General features: G+C 41.9%; 1 protein-coding gene across 9 annotated transcripts in view; it reads right to left on the bottom strand.

Annotated features, from left to right (window-relative positions):
• Positions 1-4,705: 4,705 nt before the first annotated feature.
• Positions 4,706-18,755, bottom strand: part of LTBP1 (latent transforming growth factor beta binding protein 1) — a 401,303-nt gene continuing 387,253 nt past the window's right edge. For all 9 annotated transcript variants that reach the window (XM_060652208.3, XM_060652235.3, XM_060652189.3 and 6 more), the window contains 3 exons: positions 10,890-11,012; positions 6,794-6,943; positions 4,706-5,722 (listed from right to left, as the gene is read on the bottom strand). In XM_060652208.3, coding sequence (XP_060508191.1) covers positions 5,541-5,722; positions 6,794-6,943; positions 10,890-11,012 — 455 coding nt within the window. In that variant the 3' untranslated portion in view covers positions 4,706-5,540. The remainder of the gene's footprint in view (positions 5,723-6,793; positions 6,944-10,889; positions 11,013-18,755) is intronic.

Here is an 18,755-nt window from a genome sequence, read left to right as displayed (position 1 = left end):
TTTCTAACAAGTTCTCAGGTAATGCCAATGTTCCTGCTTGGTGACCACACTTGGAGAAACCTGGAGTTATGGCAAGGAAGGCCAGAGGAGCTAGACAGGAGTTTTCTCTGTCTTGGCATGTATCTCTGGCTCTTCCTCCAGAGTTTAGGTCTCCGTGATCTTCCTCATGCCATTCTCTGCTACTGTGGCAAAATTGACTGATTATATATTTGGCAAAAATGAAATATGTGTGGCATCTCTGAAGACAAGACAAGTTGAGTTATGTGAATTCCCTTGTTGATCTTCTTAAACACTGACTGCACATCTGCTTTGGAGAGCACTTGTAGGAATAAAGACATTGTTTTCTTTACCACAAAAAGCTCTCTGCCCAGTAGTGCACTAGAGACCACAGGTTGGGGGAAGGGATTGGGAGAGAATGCGTCCCAGATGAAGGGCCAAAGAAAGGTGAGAACCCAGGCTGTGGTGACCAATATGGTAGTCACTAGCCACACATTGCTATTTAAATTTAATGAAAGGTAAAATAAAAACTTGGGTCCTTAGTTACACTAGCTACATATCAAGTACTCAATATCTCCATGTGGTTACTGGCTGTCACATTGGACAGCTGAGATATAGAACATTTCCAACTTCACGAAAAGTTCCATTGCACCGTGCTGATCTAGAGCACTAATGAAGAGAAGGCAGAGACTGATGATGAGGGAAGCAGTAATATCCTGCAGGAAGTGAGTTTTTGCCCCATCCATAGCAGGCTGGGGAGACTTTGGAGAACATTTAATGACTCTCCAATTTGTAGAAACCACAATATTTTTGATTCAGTGTCCATAGCTACAAGGAGTCCATGGGCTCCTGTCCCAGCCCCCAGTCCTTGCTTCCAGCTAGGTCATTGAACGAGAGGTTGAAAATCAAGAATGGCAGTTGGAAAGAAGTATTTGGCTGCTTTTATAGTCAACTCTTTATTTATCCTATAGCTTCTTAGTCCTCAAGCTCAATGTCACGGCCTTTGCTAGGAAAGCAGGTTGCGTGCTCCCAGACTGAGGTTGCCACTCTGTCAAGGCACAACCTACCCATCAGCTGAGTGTGGCTGGATGATGGTGGACAGAGCTTCTGGCCTCTTCCCACTGAGTCACCAAGGCCAAACTACTCTGATGTTAGGGACTCCTTTCTAGGTCCCTGTGTCTCGGGATCCTGTACAAGGTTGGAAAATAAAACCTGAGGTGTACTCCATATTATGTGGGCCAGTGTGGCCATTTTTCTCCAAAAATGAGAGGATCCAAGAAAACCTTGAACTCTGAAGACTTAAAACCATTAGTCTTGAATGACACTTAAACACCTGATGGAGGTGAGGCCATTTTGTTCTCAGACCAGCAATCTTCTCTCCCACCCACTTTCTAATACTTCCTAGTCTGATCTTGCCTCCAAAATCTCCTGCCCTTTTTGCCCCAGAAGGTTTAGATGACTCCTGAATTTACATATACATTTCTTAGTCCCTCCAAAATCTTTTGCTCCATCTGATGCTCCATCGCAGCAACTTCTTCCAGGAAATTATTTCAATGAACAGGCAAGAGTGTCCAGATTGTGGGGAAATGCAGAGTCTAAACCAAAGTGTATCCAAGGGAAGCCTCAGGCTTGGAGGAAAGCAGCCGGGAAGGGAATCAAGAAGGAGACTAGACTAATTCTTCACTGTAGCCAAAGGAGCGTGTAGAAGTGTCAAGGTTTTAAAGTGTGGTCAGTAGCACGGAGCAAAGAAGAATCATTCTTCATCTGCACACAATGAATCCTGGCTTATAAAGCTTTTTAAATGTGATCATATTTGGATCCCTTCTACACTCCTGTGGGGTATAAGGGCAGGTGTCACTGTCCCTATCTTACACATAAGGAATGCTGTTCAGAGAGTAACGAGAGAGTGTATGCAGGTTTCAGTGAATTCTTATGTATGTGGATATGTTGGGGGTGGGGGATATCAAGATAGATGACCAGTATCCTATTGGATTTTCTGTGGTCACAACAAGACAGCAAAGCCTGACCCAGTTATACTCAGAATCATGATAAAAACAAAAATGCTCTTCATAAATGACTTGGGAGATAACTGCTCTTCCTCCAGTGATGGCCATCCTATGCTCTCAAAGAGAGAGGAAAGTTGGTGAGAGGAATCTCATACTCCTGTGATGGTTACAAACGTTTTATCCTAAGTTAAGGAAGTCTTTTCCCTGAGGTGTCTTTTGTCGTATCAGACTGTGATACCTCCCTTTAGTTTTCTCAGAATTGATTCCCCAACACTGGGATACTGATCAACGACAGCCATTGTTTTCTTCTTCTTACCAAAGATTTGAGCAACAAATCGTAGATGATCTAGTACATACATGAGTTATTCCTACTTGAAAGCTGAAGAGAATGTTAGAATCATAGTATTTTAATGCTGGTATTAAAACAATTCCTAAAGCCATGGTGACGGTTTGTTTCCACAAGGAGGAACACGTAACATACACATATTGTTTTCTTGCACTGTTGACCCAAATGAAATGTTCATGAGCCTTATTTTTAAGCATCTCAGATTCATCATTTCTGCCAATATGAAGATATTAAGATTTTCCAGGAAAATTCAAGTACAATTTAGAATAAGAAAGTCCTTTGTGTGTGAAAATACTAAAGTTAAATTACGGTATTCTTTTGATCACATAAAAAAAATTTTAAATAAAAATATGGAAACACATTCAATATGCTTAAGGGCTTGATTTGCTGGGTTTGTATTTAGTGCTTATTTTGACGAACATGGCAGATTGCAAGGACGTAACTTCCAATGACATAGGCTTACATCAGATAGCCAGGTCTAGTTTTTTTGGAGTAGAGTTTGACATTTATGACAAAAGAATAGAATGTTATTGTTGGTTTCAGGTACACAGACTCATTCTGTGGGTGGACGCTGGCTCAGGCAGCTGGAAAATACATGTATTAGCACACCAGATTATATAACCAGTATAACAATCCAAACGCACTGTACTATGTGCCTGCCTCTTCATGGCCAATGAATTTGAACCACTGCCACAGCATACTATACCTGTGGGTTTAGAGGACAATAGGCACGGAAAGTAAAATCGCAGTAACTACTAAAAGGAGCTAAAAGAATTGTACGTTACAAAAACAAAATGTTTTGGGGCGAGGTGTACAAAACTAGTAAAAATAAGGGCTAGACAGACCTGGAAAGAAAGCACTGTGGAAATGCATTCAAAGGAAGCACGCCAGCTGGCCAGCAACATCCCAGAGCACATCCATTTCATCGATAGTCTTTGTGCTTTTCAAACATCCGTGACGACTCCAACTATGCTAATATTTGGAATATAATTCAAGACCTGTGCCAACAGGCCCTTTTATTTAAAATGCTGCATTGCATCTTGGGGATACAAATGCAAGTTTTTCCTATACCTAAACATCAGCTGAAAATGTTGAGAGGTCCATTTTATGATGCTTGGGTGTTGCTCGAGCTCGTCATCACCGCTACAACAAATGACCGCTCATGTCATGGTGTGCAACAACACACATTTGTTATCTTACAGTTCTGTAGGTTAGAAGTGGATCCACGTTACTGGCCTGAAATCAAGGTGTCGAGAGAGTTGCGCTCTTTTCTGTAGGCTCTAGGGGAGAATGGCACCTTCCCTTTTCCAGCCTCCAGGGGCAAGCCACATTCCTCGGCTCATGCCCCCTCACCTCTTCTTCTGCCTTCCGAGCGGGCATGGCGGGGAAGTCTTTCTCACCTACATCTCTCATCTCCCCCCAGACTCTGCTTTTCTGTCTCCCTTTTCCACTCTTGTGATTACATTGGGTCTTTCTGGGTTATCTCTCTATTAAGGCCACTGATTGGCAACCTTAATTCCATCTGTAACCTTAATTTCCATTTGCCGCATAATGTTCACAGGTTCTAGGGACTAGGACACGGCTATCTTCGATGTGCCATCATTCTTCCCACTGCAGGTATTAGACACCAAAAGCCTGTATTTCAGGAAAATGTTAAATGAAATTTTCGGCTGGGTATCCCTACACATGGTTCGTTGTTTTTCTTTAAACTCAGATGCTTTCCTTAAGTAAAAAGTAGGTTCTGAAACTCACTTTAACAATCACAAAACCATACAGACGTGTATAAGCAGGGACTAGAACCTCGCAAGCTGTTTTCAGGGTTCCTGTGCTATCTAGCTGTGATCTGTATCTGTGTCCTGCTTGCCAGGGTTGCCGGAACAGAGTACCACAGACTGGGTGACTTAAACAGCAAATTAACTTTCTTATCATTCTGGAGGCTAGAAGTTTGAGATCAAGGTACTGCAGGGTTGATTTCTTCTGAGGCCTTTCTCCTCGGCTTGGAGATGGCGGTCTTCTCCCCGTGTCTTCATATGGTCTTTCCCCTGTGTGTGTCTGTCCTATCTCTTCCTATAAGGACACCAGTCATATTGGGCTAGGGTCACCCCAAAGACCTCATTTAACCTTAATTACCACTTTAAAGACGTCCGTCTTCAAGGACACTCACATTCTGGGGTACGGGGGGTTAGGACACCAACATATGAATTACGCGGGTGGACGCCATTCAGTCCCTACCAACATCTAACAAATGTAATAATTAACCTGTGAAAGACTCTATGCTACTAGAGAACCGTTCATAAAAATAAATGAGGTGGGGGGAATATGACAGGTACTCATTGACAGTTACTCCCAGGTAGAATTTTTTTTTCTAAAAAAATGGTGATTTATTTTGCTTTAACATACAATGGTAAATATATTGGGATCATCAAGTTTTCAAAAAATTTTGCTGGGCTTACTTTACACATTACAATACTAACATGAGCTCATTAATTCTTCCATTTTAATGCGGGAAAGGATCCAATTGATGCCTACTAGCAGCTTGGCTAAGAATGGACATTAAAATCAGACGATACACTGTAAATATAAAGTATTTTCCTCGAAATGTGTAGAAAAGTTTTGAGACAAAATTGCTGCCTGCTCCACAGGACAGACAGTTTGGATTTTTAAAAATGCTCCAGACCAGGAATAACATAACCCTGTGTAACAATACTTATAATACAGTTTAACAATATTTTATCAAAGACTTGTGCCCTTGAGCTTGAAAAAAAAAAAATCTGAAGAAAAACAGCAGCCAAGGAACTGCACAACCAAAAAATGAAAATTATATAAAATATTTCCACCACTATTTAAATGCCAAATTTAATCAAGCAATAGTAAAAAAACAAAAACAAAAACAAAAACATCATAATACAACCTTCTGTTTAAAATAACAGCACTGTTCCGCCTCTTTTCCACTGAATTTTACATATGAACAGACTATATATACTGGTTTTTCAGAGAAATGTCCATTTGGTCTGTCACACCAGTCAGGCTCACACTGGATCCTCTCCTCTTCTTTACGAGGAGACGCAATTCTGTGATGGTTCCGTGTTTCCGACATTCTGGGGTAGGTGCAATGTCTCAAGTATAACACATTTCTCTCTTTTCCTTTACACAGTGCAGAGTATACGGGCTTAGGTTATGTAGATCCTCTTTTACTCCAGGTCGCTGTCTTTTTCTAAATTCAAGGCGGTACTCAATGGTGTGCAGTAGTTGGGCTTGTCCGAAGGCACGTAGCCAGGCAGACACACACACTTGTAGGAGCCCTCGGTGTTGATGCACTTGGCATTCTTGCAGAGAGACATCCGGTTGTTCAACTCATCACATTCGTTTACATCTGCAACAAGCCAAACCATGCAGGTGAAGACGTTCCAGTACCACCCCAAGAGGAAACGTGGCCTACGGCTTACCTGAGGCAGCAAGGCGTCTGGCCCGAACACAGCCAGGCTGTTCTCCGCTCTCCTCACCCCCGGACCCCCACCCCAGTAAACTGTGCAGTCTTTCTCATTATCATCGGTTGCAAATACATGCAAGATAAGTAAGACTTTCTAGATCTGAAAAAGGTAGATGATCCGGAAGGCTCTAGAATTTCCTTCCCTGTATTTAACACAACAGGAACATTTTGTCAGCTTGACATCTTATAGTCAAAACTCAAGAAAGCTGGAGGAATTTTTCCACTTCTAAATTCCTTTCCACAGGTACAGAATAACAGATCTGTCTAGAGGAATACACTAAAGAAGCAAACAAGTGAGCAGAGAGCCTTCGGGGCAGCCCCTGTAAAGGCTCAAGTTACCTTCTCAGATTTCTTTCCACAGGAAAGAAATGCACTCTAAACACCTGTAATAACCCAGGTTACCTATTTTCCAGACCCACCGCAGACAGAGACAAACAAAACTCAAGTGGGGAAGGGGGTTGCTACTGGAGGGAATGGAAGAGCCACAGAAATAGGAAAACCCTGTAAGTCAAGGGCCAGGCCCTGGAAGATGGCATTGAGCACGTGAGGAAGAATTAATGTATGCTTACCAGTTGTTCAAAAATAGAAGCAAAGGCAATGCGAGAGAGAGGAAGAGGTAGTTGTGGGAGGAACATTCTCCAAAATGATTACCATAAAAGTTTTTTTTCCCCAGACATCTACACTCTCTTACGCTTGTGTCAGGTACTGGGGGAAAACACTATTTGCTGCAGTCAAAAGCTAAAGTTAGAGGAGTCAAACTAATTACCTAGAATGTTCTGTCCTCTCGAAGTACATTCACACTGTTGTGAAACCATCACTGCCATCTCCAGAACTTTTCTCCTCTTCCTAAACTGAAACTGCAAATCTATCTTACATGTACTCGATTATAGGAGATCTGGCCACAGGGCACCTGGGGGAAAGAATAACTTCCGAGAGGGCACACATCATCCTTACCAACACAGGTCATCTTGGCCATATCCAAGTGATACCCATCAAAACAGTCACAGGTATAACCTTCCTGCACCCTCACACAGCGGCCATTCTCACATCCATTGAGGATGCCACATTCTTCAGCCTGCAACTCCTCGAAGCTATTTAAAAAACCTAGAAAGGAAAAGACAGGAGCCAGGTTAGAAATTTGCAACCTCTTTCACTGTCTTTTAAAACTATAGGATTACTGGGGCGCCTGGATGGCTCAAGCATCCGGCTCTTGGTATGGCTCAGGTCGTGGTCTCACAGTTCATGAGAGTGAGCCCGCTGTTGGGCTCTGCACAGACAGTGTGGAGCCTGCTTAAGATTCTCTCTCTCTCTCTCTCTCTCTCTCTCTCTCTCTCTCTCTCTCTCTCTGCCCACCCCATGAAAAAAATTAAATAAACTTAAAAAATTCTTATAAAAAAACTATACGATTATTAAGATTGTGGTTCATCATATATTCATATTTTAGACACCTATTTCAGGTGTCTTAAAGTTAGCAGTAAAATTTAACACTGAATGTATCTGTACACAGCATTATGCATAAGATAGTAGAAGCTTTATATATCGTTTGTCCGTTAGTAGCCCTACATCTTGAATTCTGATGTTCTAAATTAAAAGCATAAAAAGTGACTGAGTATGGTTTTTGGGTTTGCTCTTAATAAACAGAAGTGTTTATCTAAAATTCCAAATTTCCTGAGTTCTCAGTAGGGCAAATGTCAGAACAACGTTCAGGATGGAAACAATGGAAGTGACTATCACAGTTCAGCAGACATTTGCTCAGAACATCCATGAAAATTTGAGGCGGTGGTTTTTCACTTGGAGTTCCCCAAAAAGCAGTGAAAAGCTGGGCTGGTCTTGCTGTGTAACCTGTGTTTGTTTGCTCTAGCTTTGGAATGAGCCTTACAAAAGGGCTCTCAGGAGATCAAAGGATAAAGACAGTAAAAGCGACTTGAAACATCCTGATAAATGAGAAAAGTATATCATACTTGTGGTTAGAAAGTCAAAATTATTTTTTTAAGGAAACAAAGAAGTTCTTGTTTGGCTTTTTTTTATAGTTTAGGTATCTTTAAACTGATTCAGAACTAGCGTTTAGTAATATAAACACATGAAACAGGCATCAAGAGTATTTAGCTCTCTTTCTAGAAAGAAGAGTTGTAAATATAAATCCACAGTGATATAAAAACACTGTTGATGTGGGCTCCCCCTTCAGAACCTCATCACGTTATCAGCTTTAAAAGGAAAAAAAAAAAATCAAAATATGACCATAACTCTGGCCTCTGAAGTAATTCTCCAGCGGAACTGCAGGGGGCAGCAAAATAACATTGTTTAGACAGGGCTGTAAGGTTTAACTCTGTGACTAAAAATTAATACATCCATGATAGCACTTTTAAAAATTTTGAAGGGGAAAAAAAAAATTACACACCATTAAGAATATGTCATCAGGGCCCCAAAGCCAGTTTGAGAAATACTTAAGAAAATAAAGTCTTAATCTATGATAATATTTTCAAATTCCAGGTATCATGGCAAAATCGTTTTGACTTTATAACTGCTAAAAATTATTATTACAGAAATTAAAACATGGAATTAAATATTGAAAACTCTACACACATACATCAAGCAGACTCCGAAAAATACTTCTACACGAGTCAGCAAAGGACAGCCCCTTCTCAAAATGTGGTGGTCTCCTACTTTTGTAAATAAAGTTTTACTTGAACACAGATACCCCATTCGCTGACATGCTGTCTGTGGCTGTTTTCGTGATACCCTAGCAGGGCTGAGTAGCTGCTTCAAAGCCTAAAAAATTTATTCTCTAGTCCTTTACAAGAAAGAGCTGATTTCTGCTCTAGGAGATTCTACTTTTATAAAATACTGCCTTAACTAAAAAACTGCCTCCGGTTACCAGTCCAATTTTCTTAAATAACCAGAAGGCAGGAGATTAAGAAATCTCAGCTTTCTTTCTATGTTGCTATCTACCCAATACAGTCATTTCTTTAGAAGGGCCGGAAAGTCCTTGCTCCCGGTCTGGGAAGGAGGAGCTATTTCTCATAAATTGCAATAAGTTTAAAGGCCATTGATAGAATCAGTGCTGGAGGCCTTAAAATTGCATCTCAGCTTCTTCTGTTACTAAATAGGAAATCGATGTGACACCAACATGTTTATTTCTTAACATTTGTAGTGAATTAAAAGAGTCCTGAAGCAACGTCAGCATTAAAAAAAGAAGGTACACGAGCCAGAACACTTCAACATGAAAATTCCTGGAATCTGGACTCTATCTAATGTGCTAGAGGCTGCACATAGAAGCTATGGGATTGGGTCACTGTTGTGTAGAGACTTAACCTGTTATTTTGGATTTATGGGGCAGGCAAGCTGGGCTTTCTTTCAACCTTAATATTTCTTCTCCTTTTCTTCTTTTTAAAGGTAAATGTTTATTGACCTATAACACAGTCACAGGTAAGTGTCAAAATTGTAAGTGCCCAGTCTTATACCTGCCAGTGTATTTCGACACATTTCATGAAATAGTGCATGGATGTATGTTGTTGATTAAAAGAAATAATCCAAGGTATTAGAAGTCATGATACTCTTGGGGCAGGGGGCCCGGCTGGGAAAGGGCTTCAGGGGTCTTCTGAATGCTGGGAATGTTCTACACCTGGGGCTGGGGGGGGATACAGGGGCATGTTAATTAACTCAGCTGGACTGATACAATGCTGTTTTCACGTCATTGTGCTGAACGATCAATGTATGCATCCATCAAAAACAAGAGGAAGGAAGGAGAAAGGAAGGAAGGAAACACTCTTTGACTCAGAACTGAAGCAGTGCCAAATGTAGCCACAAAGCTTGGGTTGCCCTCAGGAACCAGGTCACGGCTAGTGCGCTTCGTTCACAGGTAACAGGGCCCCAAGAAAGAAAAGGCGTCACTGTAGTCTGTCATTCAGCAGTGTCTCCAAAGTCCTAACTCCAACCCCCCGGCCTGCAGGGATTCTCCGTCTTGAAAATCTGGTGTAGCTTCACACACTGCAAGGAGGGCCCCTCTGTGAGATTTGGACAAGGCGGCTGGAAGCCGCATTTCCCCATTGCCAGTCCTGAAGGGGACACCACCTATCCTCTACCAATACTGTGTTACTGTGTTGTGTATTTGAAAAGCTGTGGTTTCCCCCATAGAAACCTTTAGCTTGCACGGCTTCCTCATCCAGGACACTCCCGGTTAAACACCTTCAGACATTTCTTCCTTTCTTTCTTTTTTAAAGTTTATTTATTTATTTTGAGAGAGAGAGAGAGAGAGAGAGACAGACAGACAGACAGACAGACAGCACAGACGCAAGCAGGGGAGGGGCAGAAAGAGAGAGAGAATCCCAAGGAGGCTCTGCACTGACATCGTGAAGCCCCGCACAGGGCTTGAACCCACAGGGCCCCCGAGATCATGACCTGAGCTGAAATCAAGAGTCGGACGCTTAACCGAACGAGACACCCAGGCGCCCCACAGACATTTTTTTTCCTAAATGGGAACAGGGTTCACACAGGCACACTCCATCTCCCACAGAAAATCTCTGCCCACAAGACCAGGAGAAGCCACCATGCATCATTTCTTAATAAATCCCATCATGAGTGGATTCTAACAATTTCTGACCAGAAGAGCAATTTTTTTGACCTCCCACTCTAAAATATCTGTAAAGATCAACTTGTTACAGTTAACATGTCATTTCCTTATATGAGAAACAATGTCAATTATAATCAGGCTTTCAAGACAACCCCGACCCTTAAATTAGACCATCACGAAATGAGTAAAGAAATGATTTTGTTATGGATCTTAGAAGATGATTTTTTTTTTCTTTAAAGAAAGTAAAAGTAACAGCAGACCCTCCAGCATGCCAATAATTTGATCCAATATTTCTGAACTTGAACACGTATAAGGAGTATGCACAGGATGGATAAAACTGACTTTCCAATTCAGCAGGTCTTAGAGTGGGGCCTGAAAGCTTACATTTCTGACAAATTCCCAGGGGCTACCTTTTGAGAACCATTGACTAATCTTTAGTCAGTCACTTTAGTTTCAACATAACTGAAAAATTTTGCTTACGGTCCTGAATAAAATAGGGATCAGCTTCTGGAGCATACTGTTCGCTGAAGTCAACCAAGGCATCCCGTCCATATGGCCGCCGGCGTCCCGTGACGGGGATGTTACACAGCTGGGCATAGTCATCTAAGAAGGAAATGAAAAGCAATGTGAGACGTCATCACTGTTTGCTGACCCCTAGACACACCCACTCGCAGCTCAGAGCCACAGAAACCGGCCAGGGCACTGTCCACCATACGCTCCTGTCTCGCACACATGTGCACCACTGATCTTAGACCTCGTCTCCATATTCTTTATGGGAGCTGTATCCACCCACGCACAATGAAAAGCGAAACAGCATAATTAAGATTCTACACTGAAGACCAAAAACAGTAGCTGAACAGTTGGCAGAATGTAGCCCAGGAGAGGAAGGAACTGAAAAGTGAGCCAGCGCTCAGAAAGCTACAGGCCTTTTGGAAGAATGGTTTTACCTGAAACCAACAGGTGTTACCATTTTAAAGGACTGGTCATTCTCACAGACAGGTATGTTTTCACTCAAAAGAGACAGAAAAGTTGTAACTCTGGTGATCCAAAAAAGACATAACCAAGTGAGGATGCCAGTAGGTACCATTTTATTTTAAGAGCAACTTTTAGAACTCTAAAATCAAGGCCTGGTCTGTATGAATGTAGTATTACAGTAACAAGGACCCAGCCACCACATGGGACACTGGTTTTTCATTTGTTCCAGGGTTACTGAGTTTTCAAAGCATTTCACCGTCCCAGGCCCTTGCCTGAATTGAGGGGCAGAGTTATTTGGCAGGTCTAGAGAAGAAAGCTTTAGAAGGGATGGCTTCATGTTCTCAATACATGTTGTATGGAAATATACTGTCCAAGGATTTATCTGGCATATGGAAGAAATCCTGGGGCTCCCCAGACTTCAGTAGCTCTTCCAAAACTGTGAGATGCTAGTCCAGTGGCCCCAGGACTGGATGGACACACTCAGGACAGTCACACAAGGCAACAACCACATCTGCCTGGACCACAGACTGGGGGTGGGGGGGTGGGGGAGGGCTTTACTCTCTTTTGTTTCCTCCTGTGACATATGAAAATAAAGAAATGCATTAGGGCTTTGGTGTGACCTCTCAAGGCTTTCTTTCACCCCCTACCCCCACTTAAAGGAGCCAGAGGTGCATGTGTGTGTGTGTGTGCACACACTCACACAATTCTCTCCTAGAATTGCACAAAGCAAGCACAAGGCCAGAAAAGACCCTGAACACTGAATGGAGGGGGAGGGGTGATGGTTGCCCCTTCCTCAAATTCTCCTTGTGTGGAAGCTTCCCAGGAACAACATACAGACCCCAGACACCCAACACTTTTGCCTGAAATCATTTCATAAGAAATATTAATTTCATTAAGGAAACAGGTGAACCTGAAAAAAAAAGATCCTTGACTTGCACCCTTCCCTCCAAAAAAACCACACACAACTGGAAGCAAAGAGAACACAAACGGTTGTCAGTTCTCCTTCAAGTTTGAAAAAGAATTAGGGATCTCCCTTTGAGAGCAAGATTGCTGAAATATTTACAAGTTTCAAGAGCTGAGGTCATTTTCTCTCATGGCTTTTTTTATATATGTTTGTTGCACATCTGAAAGGGAGACTGTTCGGTATTTTATATCCAAGCAATGGCTGTGATCAAGAGGAGATATTAAAAATAAGTTCATGTTCTTATTTTGTAAAACTAAATCCAGAGAAGGCTGAGCATGGTCCTATACACATCTGCATGTAGAGGAAACCTCGCTGAGACTCAAGGTCCGGAGCTGTTGACTAACACAGAGCTGTTGGGCGCCGTCTGGCCCTTAGGTCTGGGTCTTCCTCTTCCACCATGAAACGAGCTGGTCCCTACCCTTCAAGCTCTCACCATCTAGCAGAGCAAAAGAAAGGGCCCAAATGTGAGAGTGAGGAGGAGGAAGAGCTTCCTGGAAAAGGTGGCGTTTGACCTGAAATTCAGAAGACAAGTAGGATTTCCTTTGCTGGAAAAGGTATTTTGTATTCATTTTAAAGAGGTTACCCAAAGGCATCAAGAAAGAAGCTGTAAGCTGTGTTTGGGGACTACCAAGAGTTTCCTAAGGAAACCTTCTGACTGGATCCAGGCTGGTAAAGGAGAGCAGACAAACGGGGGTGAAACTTCAGGGACCGCCATATCTTCTTTCCCTTCCTTTCTTCCTCAGCCATGCATTTTTAAGATTCTAGAACTTACTGTCCTTTGTTGCTTTCCTTTCTCTAACACATTAAGCATTCCCAATTTCAAAACAGTTTTGGTCAGTTTTCAAAACTGATTTCTGCACGAAATGTATGCTCTTTTGTATTTGAAGATGCGCTACATTCCCATCATCACCTGGACATGCATTTTGAGTTATCTTTCTGGGAGCATGGATGGGTCTACCCTAATCCATCCATGCTGCCCCTCCTGCTGTGCACATCTGCTCTCATTCTTGGCCAGGGTCAAGGGCGAAGCGAGTGTGGGGTAATGGAAGGAACATGGGCTCTGGAGGCAAGAAGCTGGGGCTCAAGTCCTGACTGGACCACTTACTTCCCAGCTTAGCAATTTGGGGCAGACCTCAGTTTCCACACTTGTCACATGGGGGTAATAATTCTTGTTTGCCTACCTCTGTATTACTGATGTATGAAAATGAGATACTGCTACGGAACTGTTCATAAATTCTGAATCATCAAGAAAACGGAAGTTCCGATTTCTCTCATAGGTAAAAATCTCTAAGTCTCTATTGAACACTGGAAATAAATGAGGATTTTCAAAGACAGCTAAAGAAGCAATTTCAGTATTAGCAAAACGTACAGGTAGTTGTCAGCAGGCAAAGAAGTGTGCAGTACATTAAGACCAATGAAGGTCACTCTCTAGATGTTTTAAAATATTGTTTCAAGATTATTTGGAATTTTTAAATACATGGAGAGGGGCACCTGGGTGGCTCAGCCGGTTAAGGTGACTTTGGCTCCGGTCATGATCTCACAGTTGGTGAGTTCAAGCCCTGCGTCATGCTCTGTGCTGACACCTCAGAGTCTGGAGCCCACTTCAAGTTCTGTGTCTCCCTCTCTCTCTGCCCCTCCCCCATTCATGCTCTGTCTCTCTCTCTCACAAGAATAAACATAAAAAAAATTTTTTTTAATACATGGAGAGAAACTCTTGCTCAGTAAACAGAGAAAGAGGTCTTCATGGGCTTTGTCTCAAACAACTGGGGACAAAATCATTTACTGCCTTGACAGATACAATTATTTGGTCAGGCAATGAGAGCAATAGCATATTGTGACACCAGACCAACAGAACTCAGAGTAGAAGGCACAGTGATGTCCAACAATTCTTACTGTATGCCTGAATCCTTCAGAGATATCTCAAGTAGACAGGTTTCTCATCATCTTCCAGGGGAGCAACTGGAATATCACAGAATTTTCTGAGTCTTTGGCAAGGCATCCTCCTCAGGACCTGAGCACGTGTCTATTTCTAGAACGTGCTGGGCTTCTGTGCACCCCAAGCTACAACCAGAGCCCATTCTAGCCTTGGTGATCAGCTAGTCCCGTGGCATGGTTACACTCTAGCTGGGGGACACAGTGAATCATGGTTGGCAGAGAGTACGGAACCCACTTCCCACGAGAGCGCACGAGCCTCTACTGGTTCTCCGTTTCACCTAGCTCAACATGTGGGGATGAACACATACTCTCCCTAGGGTCTTTTTCCTTCTCCACAACACCCTTAGGCACATCAACAACTATTAATCGCCTAGCTGTCTGGGGACCGATACAAAGGAATAGTTTTGCTCACCAGAGCTTGTGCTCTGGGAGGCAAATACCATGTATGAGCCACAATTTACAATGTGTTCATCCAGGATCCGGCCAAATATGAATGTGAAATGAACAGGAAATGGAAATATTCACACCTCAAAGCCTCCCCCCCTTATGCATTCTTCACCTCCCCAACGACAAATGCTAAGCTCTTGATCAAAGCTATGAAAAGACGGTGTGGGACACCGTCACTAAGTAGTCTCAACAAGATCCAGGCCATTGATCACAGTCCTTTCCCTGGCATGGCTGATTCTTATGACAGATGGTGCTGCTTTGATTTTAATTTTAAATTGAAAAAAAAAAAAAAGTTTAAAAATTACCCCCTGGAGCCACTGGGTCTGGGGCCTCTGCTGTCAGCAGCAATGGGAAGCACAGCATTATATCCTGGCAGGAAATCTCCCTTCCTGATGACAGACACATCTGCAGGGCTGGTCTGGACAGTCACATGTCACCATGCCACTCTGGCATGTGAGGACAATGGGAGGTGAAGTTTTAGTTCTGACTGAGGCAGATTAAATTCAGCTGCTTTTAGAAATGAAGACGAGACTGCATTTCATTCTCCACACATCAAGGCTAAAAACTCAGGGCTCCAACGTTTGAAGTGCATTATTTTCAAATACAGAAGAAACAAGGACCGATTCTTATGCATTAAGAAAAATGGGTCATGTTTTGCTCCAATGTCGAGACCAGGTGTTTTTCTTACAGACTTCCACACGTCTTATTGATTGATGATGGTGTTTGGAAAACACAGACACACAGCCAGGAAATGAAGGAAGAGGACAGGGAGAATGGAATTAGGATTTATCCTGGTGCTTGTGCAGCCAGCAGGACAATGGGCATTTGTCTTTGACTGAAAGTGGGAAAAACTAGGAGATTAGAAAAATGGGAACCATTTACAGAAAATACCATCCAGCACTGATGATAAAGGAACCTGAAAGACAGCATGCCACTGGCAGTCCACACCCTGTGGGTCGGCCACTTGTTTGAGTGCCTCTCTACTTACGCTCTTTTCAGAAAAAAACGTTTACCTACAGTGTCCAATGAACAGACAGTAGCCTGCTTCCTAGATATTAAAACTTGCTGCACTGTGAGAGGGAACAGGGTATTCTAAAAAGAAAATGGACTCAGTCAAAGGCCTCGGGTCCTAGTGTTGTTTCTCTACTTTCTAGTTGCTTGGACTGGACGTATTTTTTTGAGTTTCATCCTCAACAGGATTAGGGTACCTGTCTTTGTGATATTAAAGGCAAGTCAATGTTTTATTCAGGGACTGACTCATTCATTCAACCAGACACAGAATATTATGGGGAGGGTGGGAGTGGGGACAGAGGAAGGTTATAATGACGCTATGACAAAGGTACATACACTGTGAGATGTACAGTAGCTTATCGGGACCACAGAGAAGGTCACCAGGAAGAGCTGGGGAAGGCTTCACCTTGGAGGTGGCATCTGTGGAGGCCAATAAGGTGAAGAGGAGGAGGGAGGTAACTCAGAGTCATGGGCATATATAATGGATAAGAAAGCTTTAGGGAAACACAGTAGCATGTAAACACTGGCTACTGTAGATCTCTGCCGAAGAACAGTGGGAAAAAAAGGAAGTTAGTGAACATGTACTACATGAAGTTCCCTCATGTCAGGTGCTGTGCGCTTTTGCGTACATTTTTTTTTTCCTTGAAATCTCCGAACATCCTCTGAAATAATTGTAATTAGCTCCTTTTGTTTCTGACTTATAGTGTAACTTGTCCTAGTTTAGGTGAGAGATTCTAACCTGACTTAGTCTATCTGCAAAACCGTGTTCGATTCCACAGCTGCCCTTCAGAAACCCTGCAAAGAAAATTATGAAATCCATTCCCTAGACCTTAAGCACCAGGTAAGTACTTAGTTCAGCAATAAGCATTTGTGACTCAAATTCCAGGGAGAGCAATAACCATGAATGCTGATGAGCTCAGCCCCACCAGGGTCAGCTCTATCATTAGCAGGATTTATGTTTATTGAATTTGCTCGATTTATTAGGTGAAAGAGATCAAATTGCTTAATGTTCAATTAAATTGTACTTGTCGAGGACAGGGAAGTAATGAAGTCTAAAGTCTTGGCAAGGTTTACGTTCTGCAGGACTCCTGTAAATGTTAATGCTCTAAGGAAACTCATGGGCCACAGACCAACTGAGCTCCCCACCCCAGCAGTCACCTAACACTGCCCTTCCAAACCCAGTCACTCACTGCGTTTCCAACAGATTGCTGTTTATTTAGCCAGACTCTACTGGAGAGACAGATTTGTTGGGTATGAATGCCAAAAACTGGAGGCTCCCTTTGCCTTCTAAAACCTGGATTCAAAATGTATGCACTTGTAATGCCATTAAATCATGCCACACACGAAAACCCTAAAATAATGATTGATAACTTATGAACTTCTTATTAAGGATTGCGTGAAAAAGGTTTCTCCATTTCTAAATACCCAGGGCTTTGGAAATACAACGTTAAGTCTTACATTCAGGCAATCTCTGGGGAAATTGGGAATGAGGTAACCTCTAGTGTTTGATAAGAGAGACGAGTGAACAATACAATAAACAGGCAAACAAGAGGAAAGTTCAGCGTGTTAGTTTTTCTAAACCGTTCTACTTTATCATTTTCTAACTGCCAGGGCAGATATATCAATTTATTTTCTTCTTTCCTGTTCTCTAAATATCACCCTGAAGTGATGATCCGAGAAGTCAACAATTAGAAAAAGCAGGTTACTATTATATATCAGGAATACAATGGTTTCTGTCTTTATTTTTGCATTAACCAAGTAAGAATTATTTTAAAACAGGAGCTAAGTACATCCTTAAGGGGGAGATTGTACAACATGGTGGATGTACTGAGGCCCCTGAAGTGCTCATTTGAAAATGCTTAATTTTATGTTATTTAAATGTCACTTCAAAAAAAAGTCAAAAGAGAAACAAAAATAATACAGGAGAAAAAAATGTTTATATGTTAAGTCTAGAGTTCATCTAACCTTTCTATTTTTAACTGATAGAATGAGGAAACTACAGTAGTTGATCTCTGAGATCCTTTCTAGCTTACATATTTTATGATTCTGAAGAGAAGTTTTACTATTAGGCTGAAGGATCTAGAGAAGACAATTTGTCATGGAACTTTGTGGTTGGGAATAGGAGGTAATCACCACTAGGTGCCGCTACTGAGCTCACCTGGGTGGTTTCAGAATGATGGACAATCATGCAATTTAACACATTGTAAGCAGTCTGTCTTATATCCCTGAGGTCAGTCTCTCATTCACTTTTCTGCTGAAGAAATGGAGGTCTAGAGAAGTTCTAAAGGCAAGCCAGGATTGACTCTCAAACCGTAACATTTACTAAAACAAACTATTAAAATGTAAGGGTAAATATAATTGGGTTTTAGTGTATATTATTTTGACCTTGCTTATTTAAGTTTAGAAGCAAAGAAAGCTATATTAACATTTGTTCAAAACTCTTGATTAATATTCTGAAGTATAGATCTCAAGGTTATGAGATAAAGATACAGCTGAATCCATTATTACTTGAAGACCAGGTTCTAGGTAATAAGTAGAATATTAAACTAACACTAAACACAGTCAATATTATTATTCCACTCAGTTATAGGAAATAAGACACTACAAAGGAACACTGAACTATTTTAAGATCTCTAATTCAGTTTTATGGTTTTCCCATACAATGCTATTTATCTTAATCTGAAATCACTTTTTTTACTTTCCCCTCTGGATCTATTCAGAATCAGATATAGTCTTGGTACCACTTCCTCCGGGAAGTGATTTCTTCAGCTATACTTTGTAGGTGCTCACAGATTACCATGTAAATGGTATCTTCTAGGGTTGAGCAGTGTACAACCAGCACAAATGTTCACAATAGCTCTGCTTGCCATGGAGACTTGAATCTCAGAAGGAAGCATAAAGAAGGCATGCTGTGTCCTAATCCCCCCCAGTGAGTGAATCTTTGTGAGGATACTAGCTATGGATAGGGAGCAAAAACAATGGCATCCCCAGCTTCTGCTCCCTGCCGATTTGTG

This window comes from Panthera onca, chromosome A3, assembly GCF_046562875.1.
Source record: "Panthera onca isolate mPanOnc1 chromosome A3, mPanOnc1 haplotype 2, whole genome shotgun sequence".
NCBI classification, from domain to species: domain Eukaryota; kingdom Metazoa; phylum Chordata; class Mammalia; order Carnivora; family Felidae; genus Panthera; species Panthera onca.
This window is presented reverse-complemented; position numbering and strand designations above follow the sequence as displayed.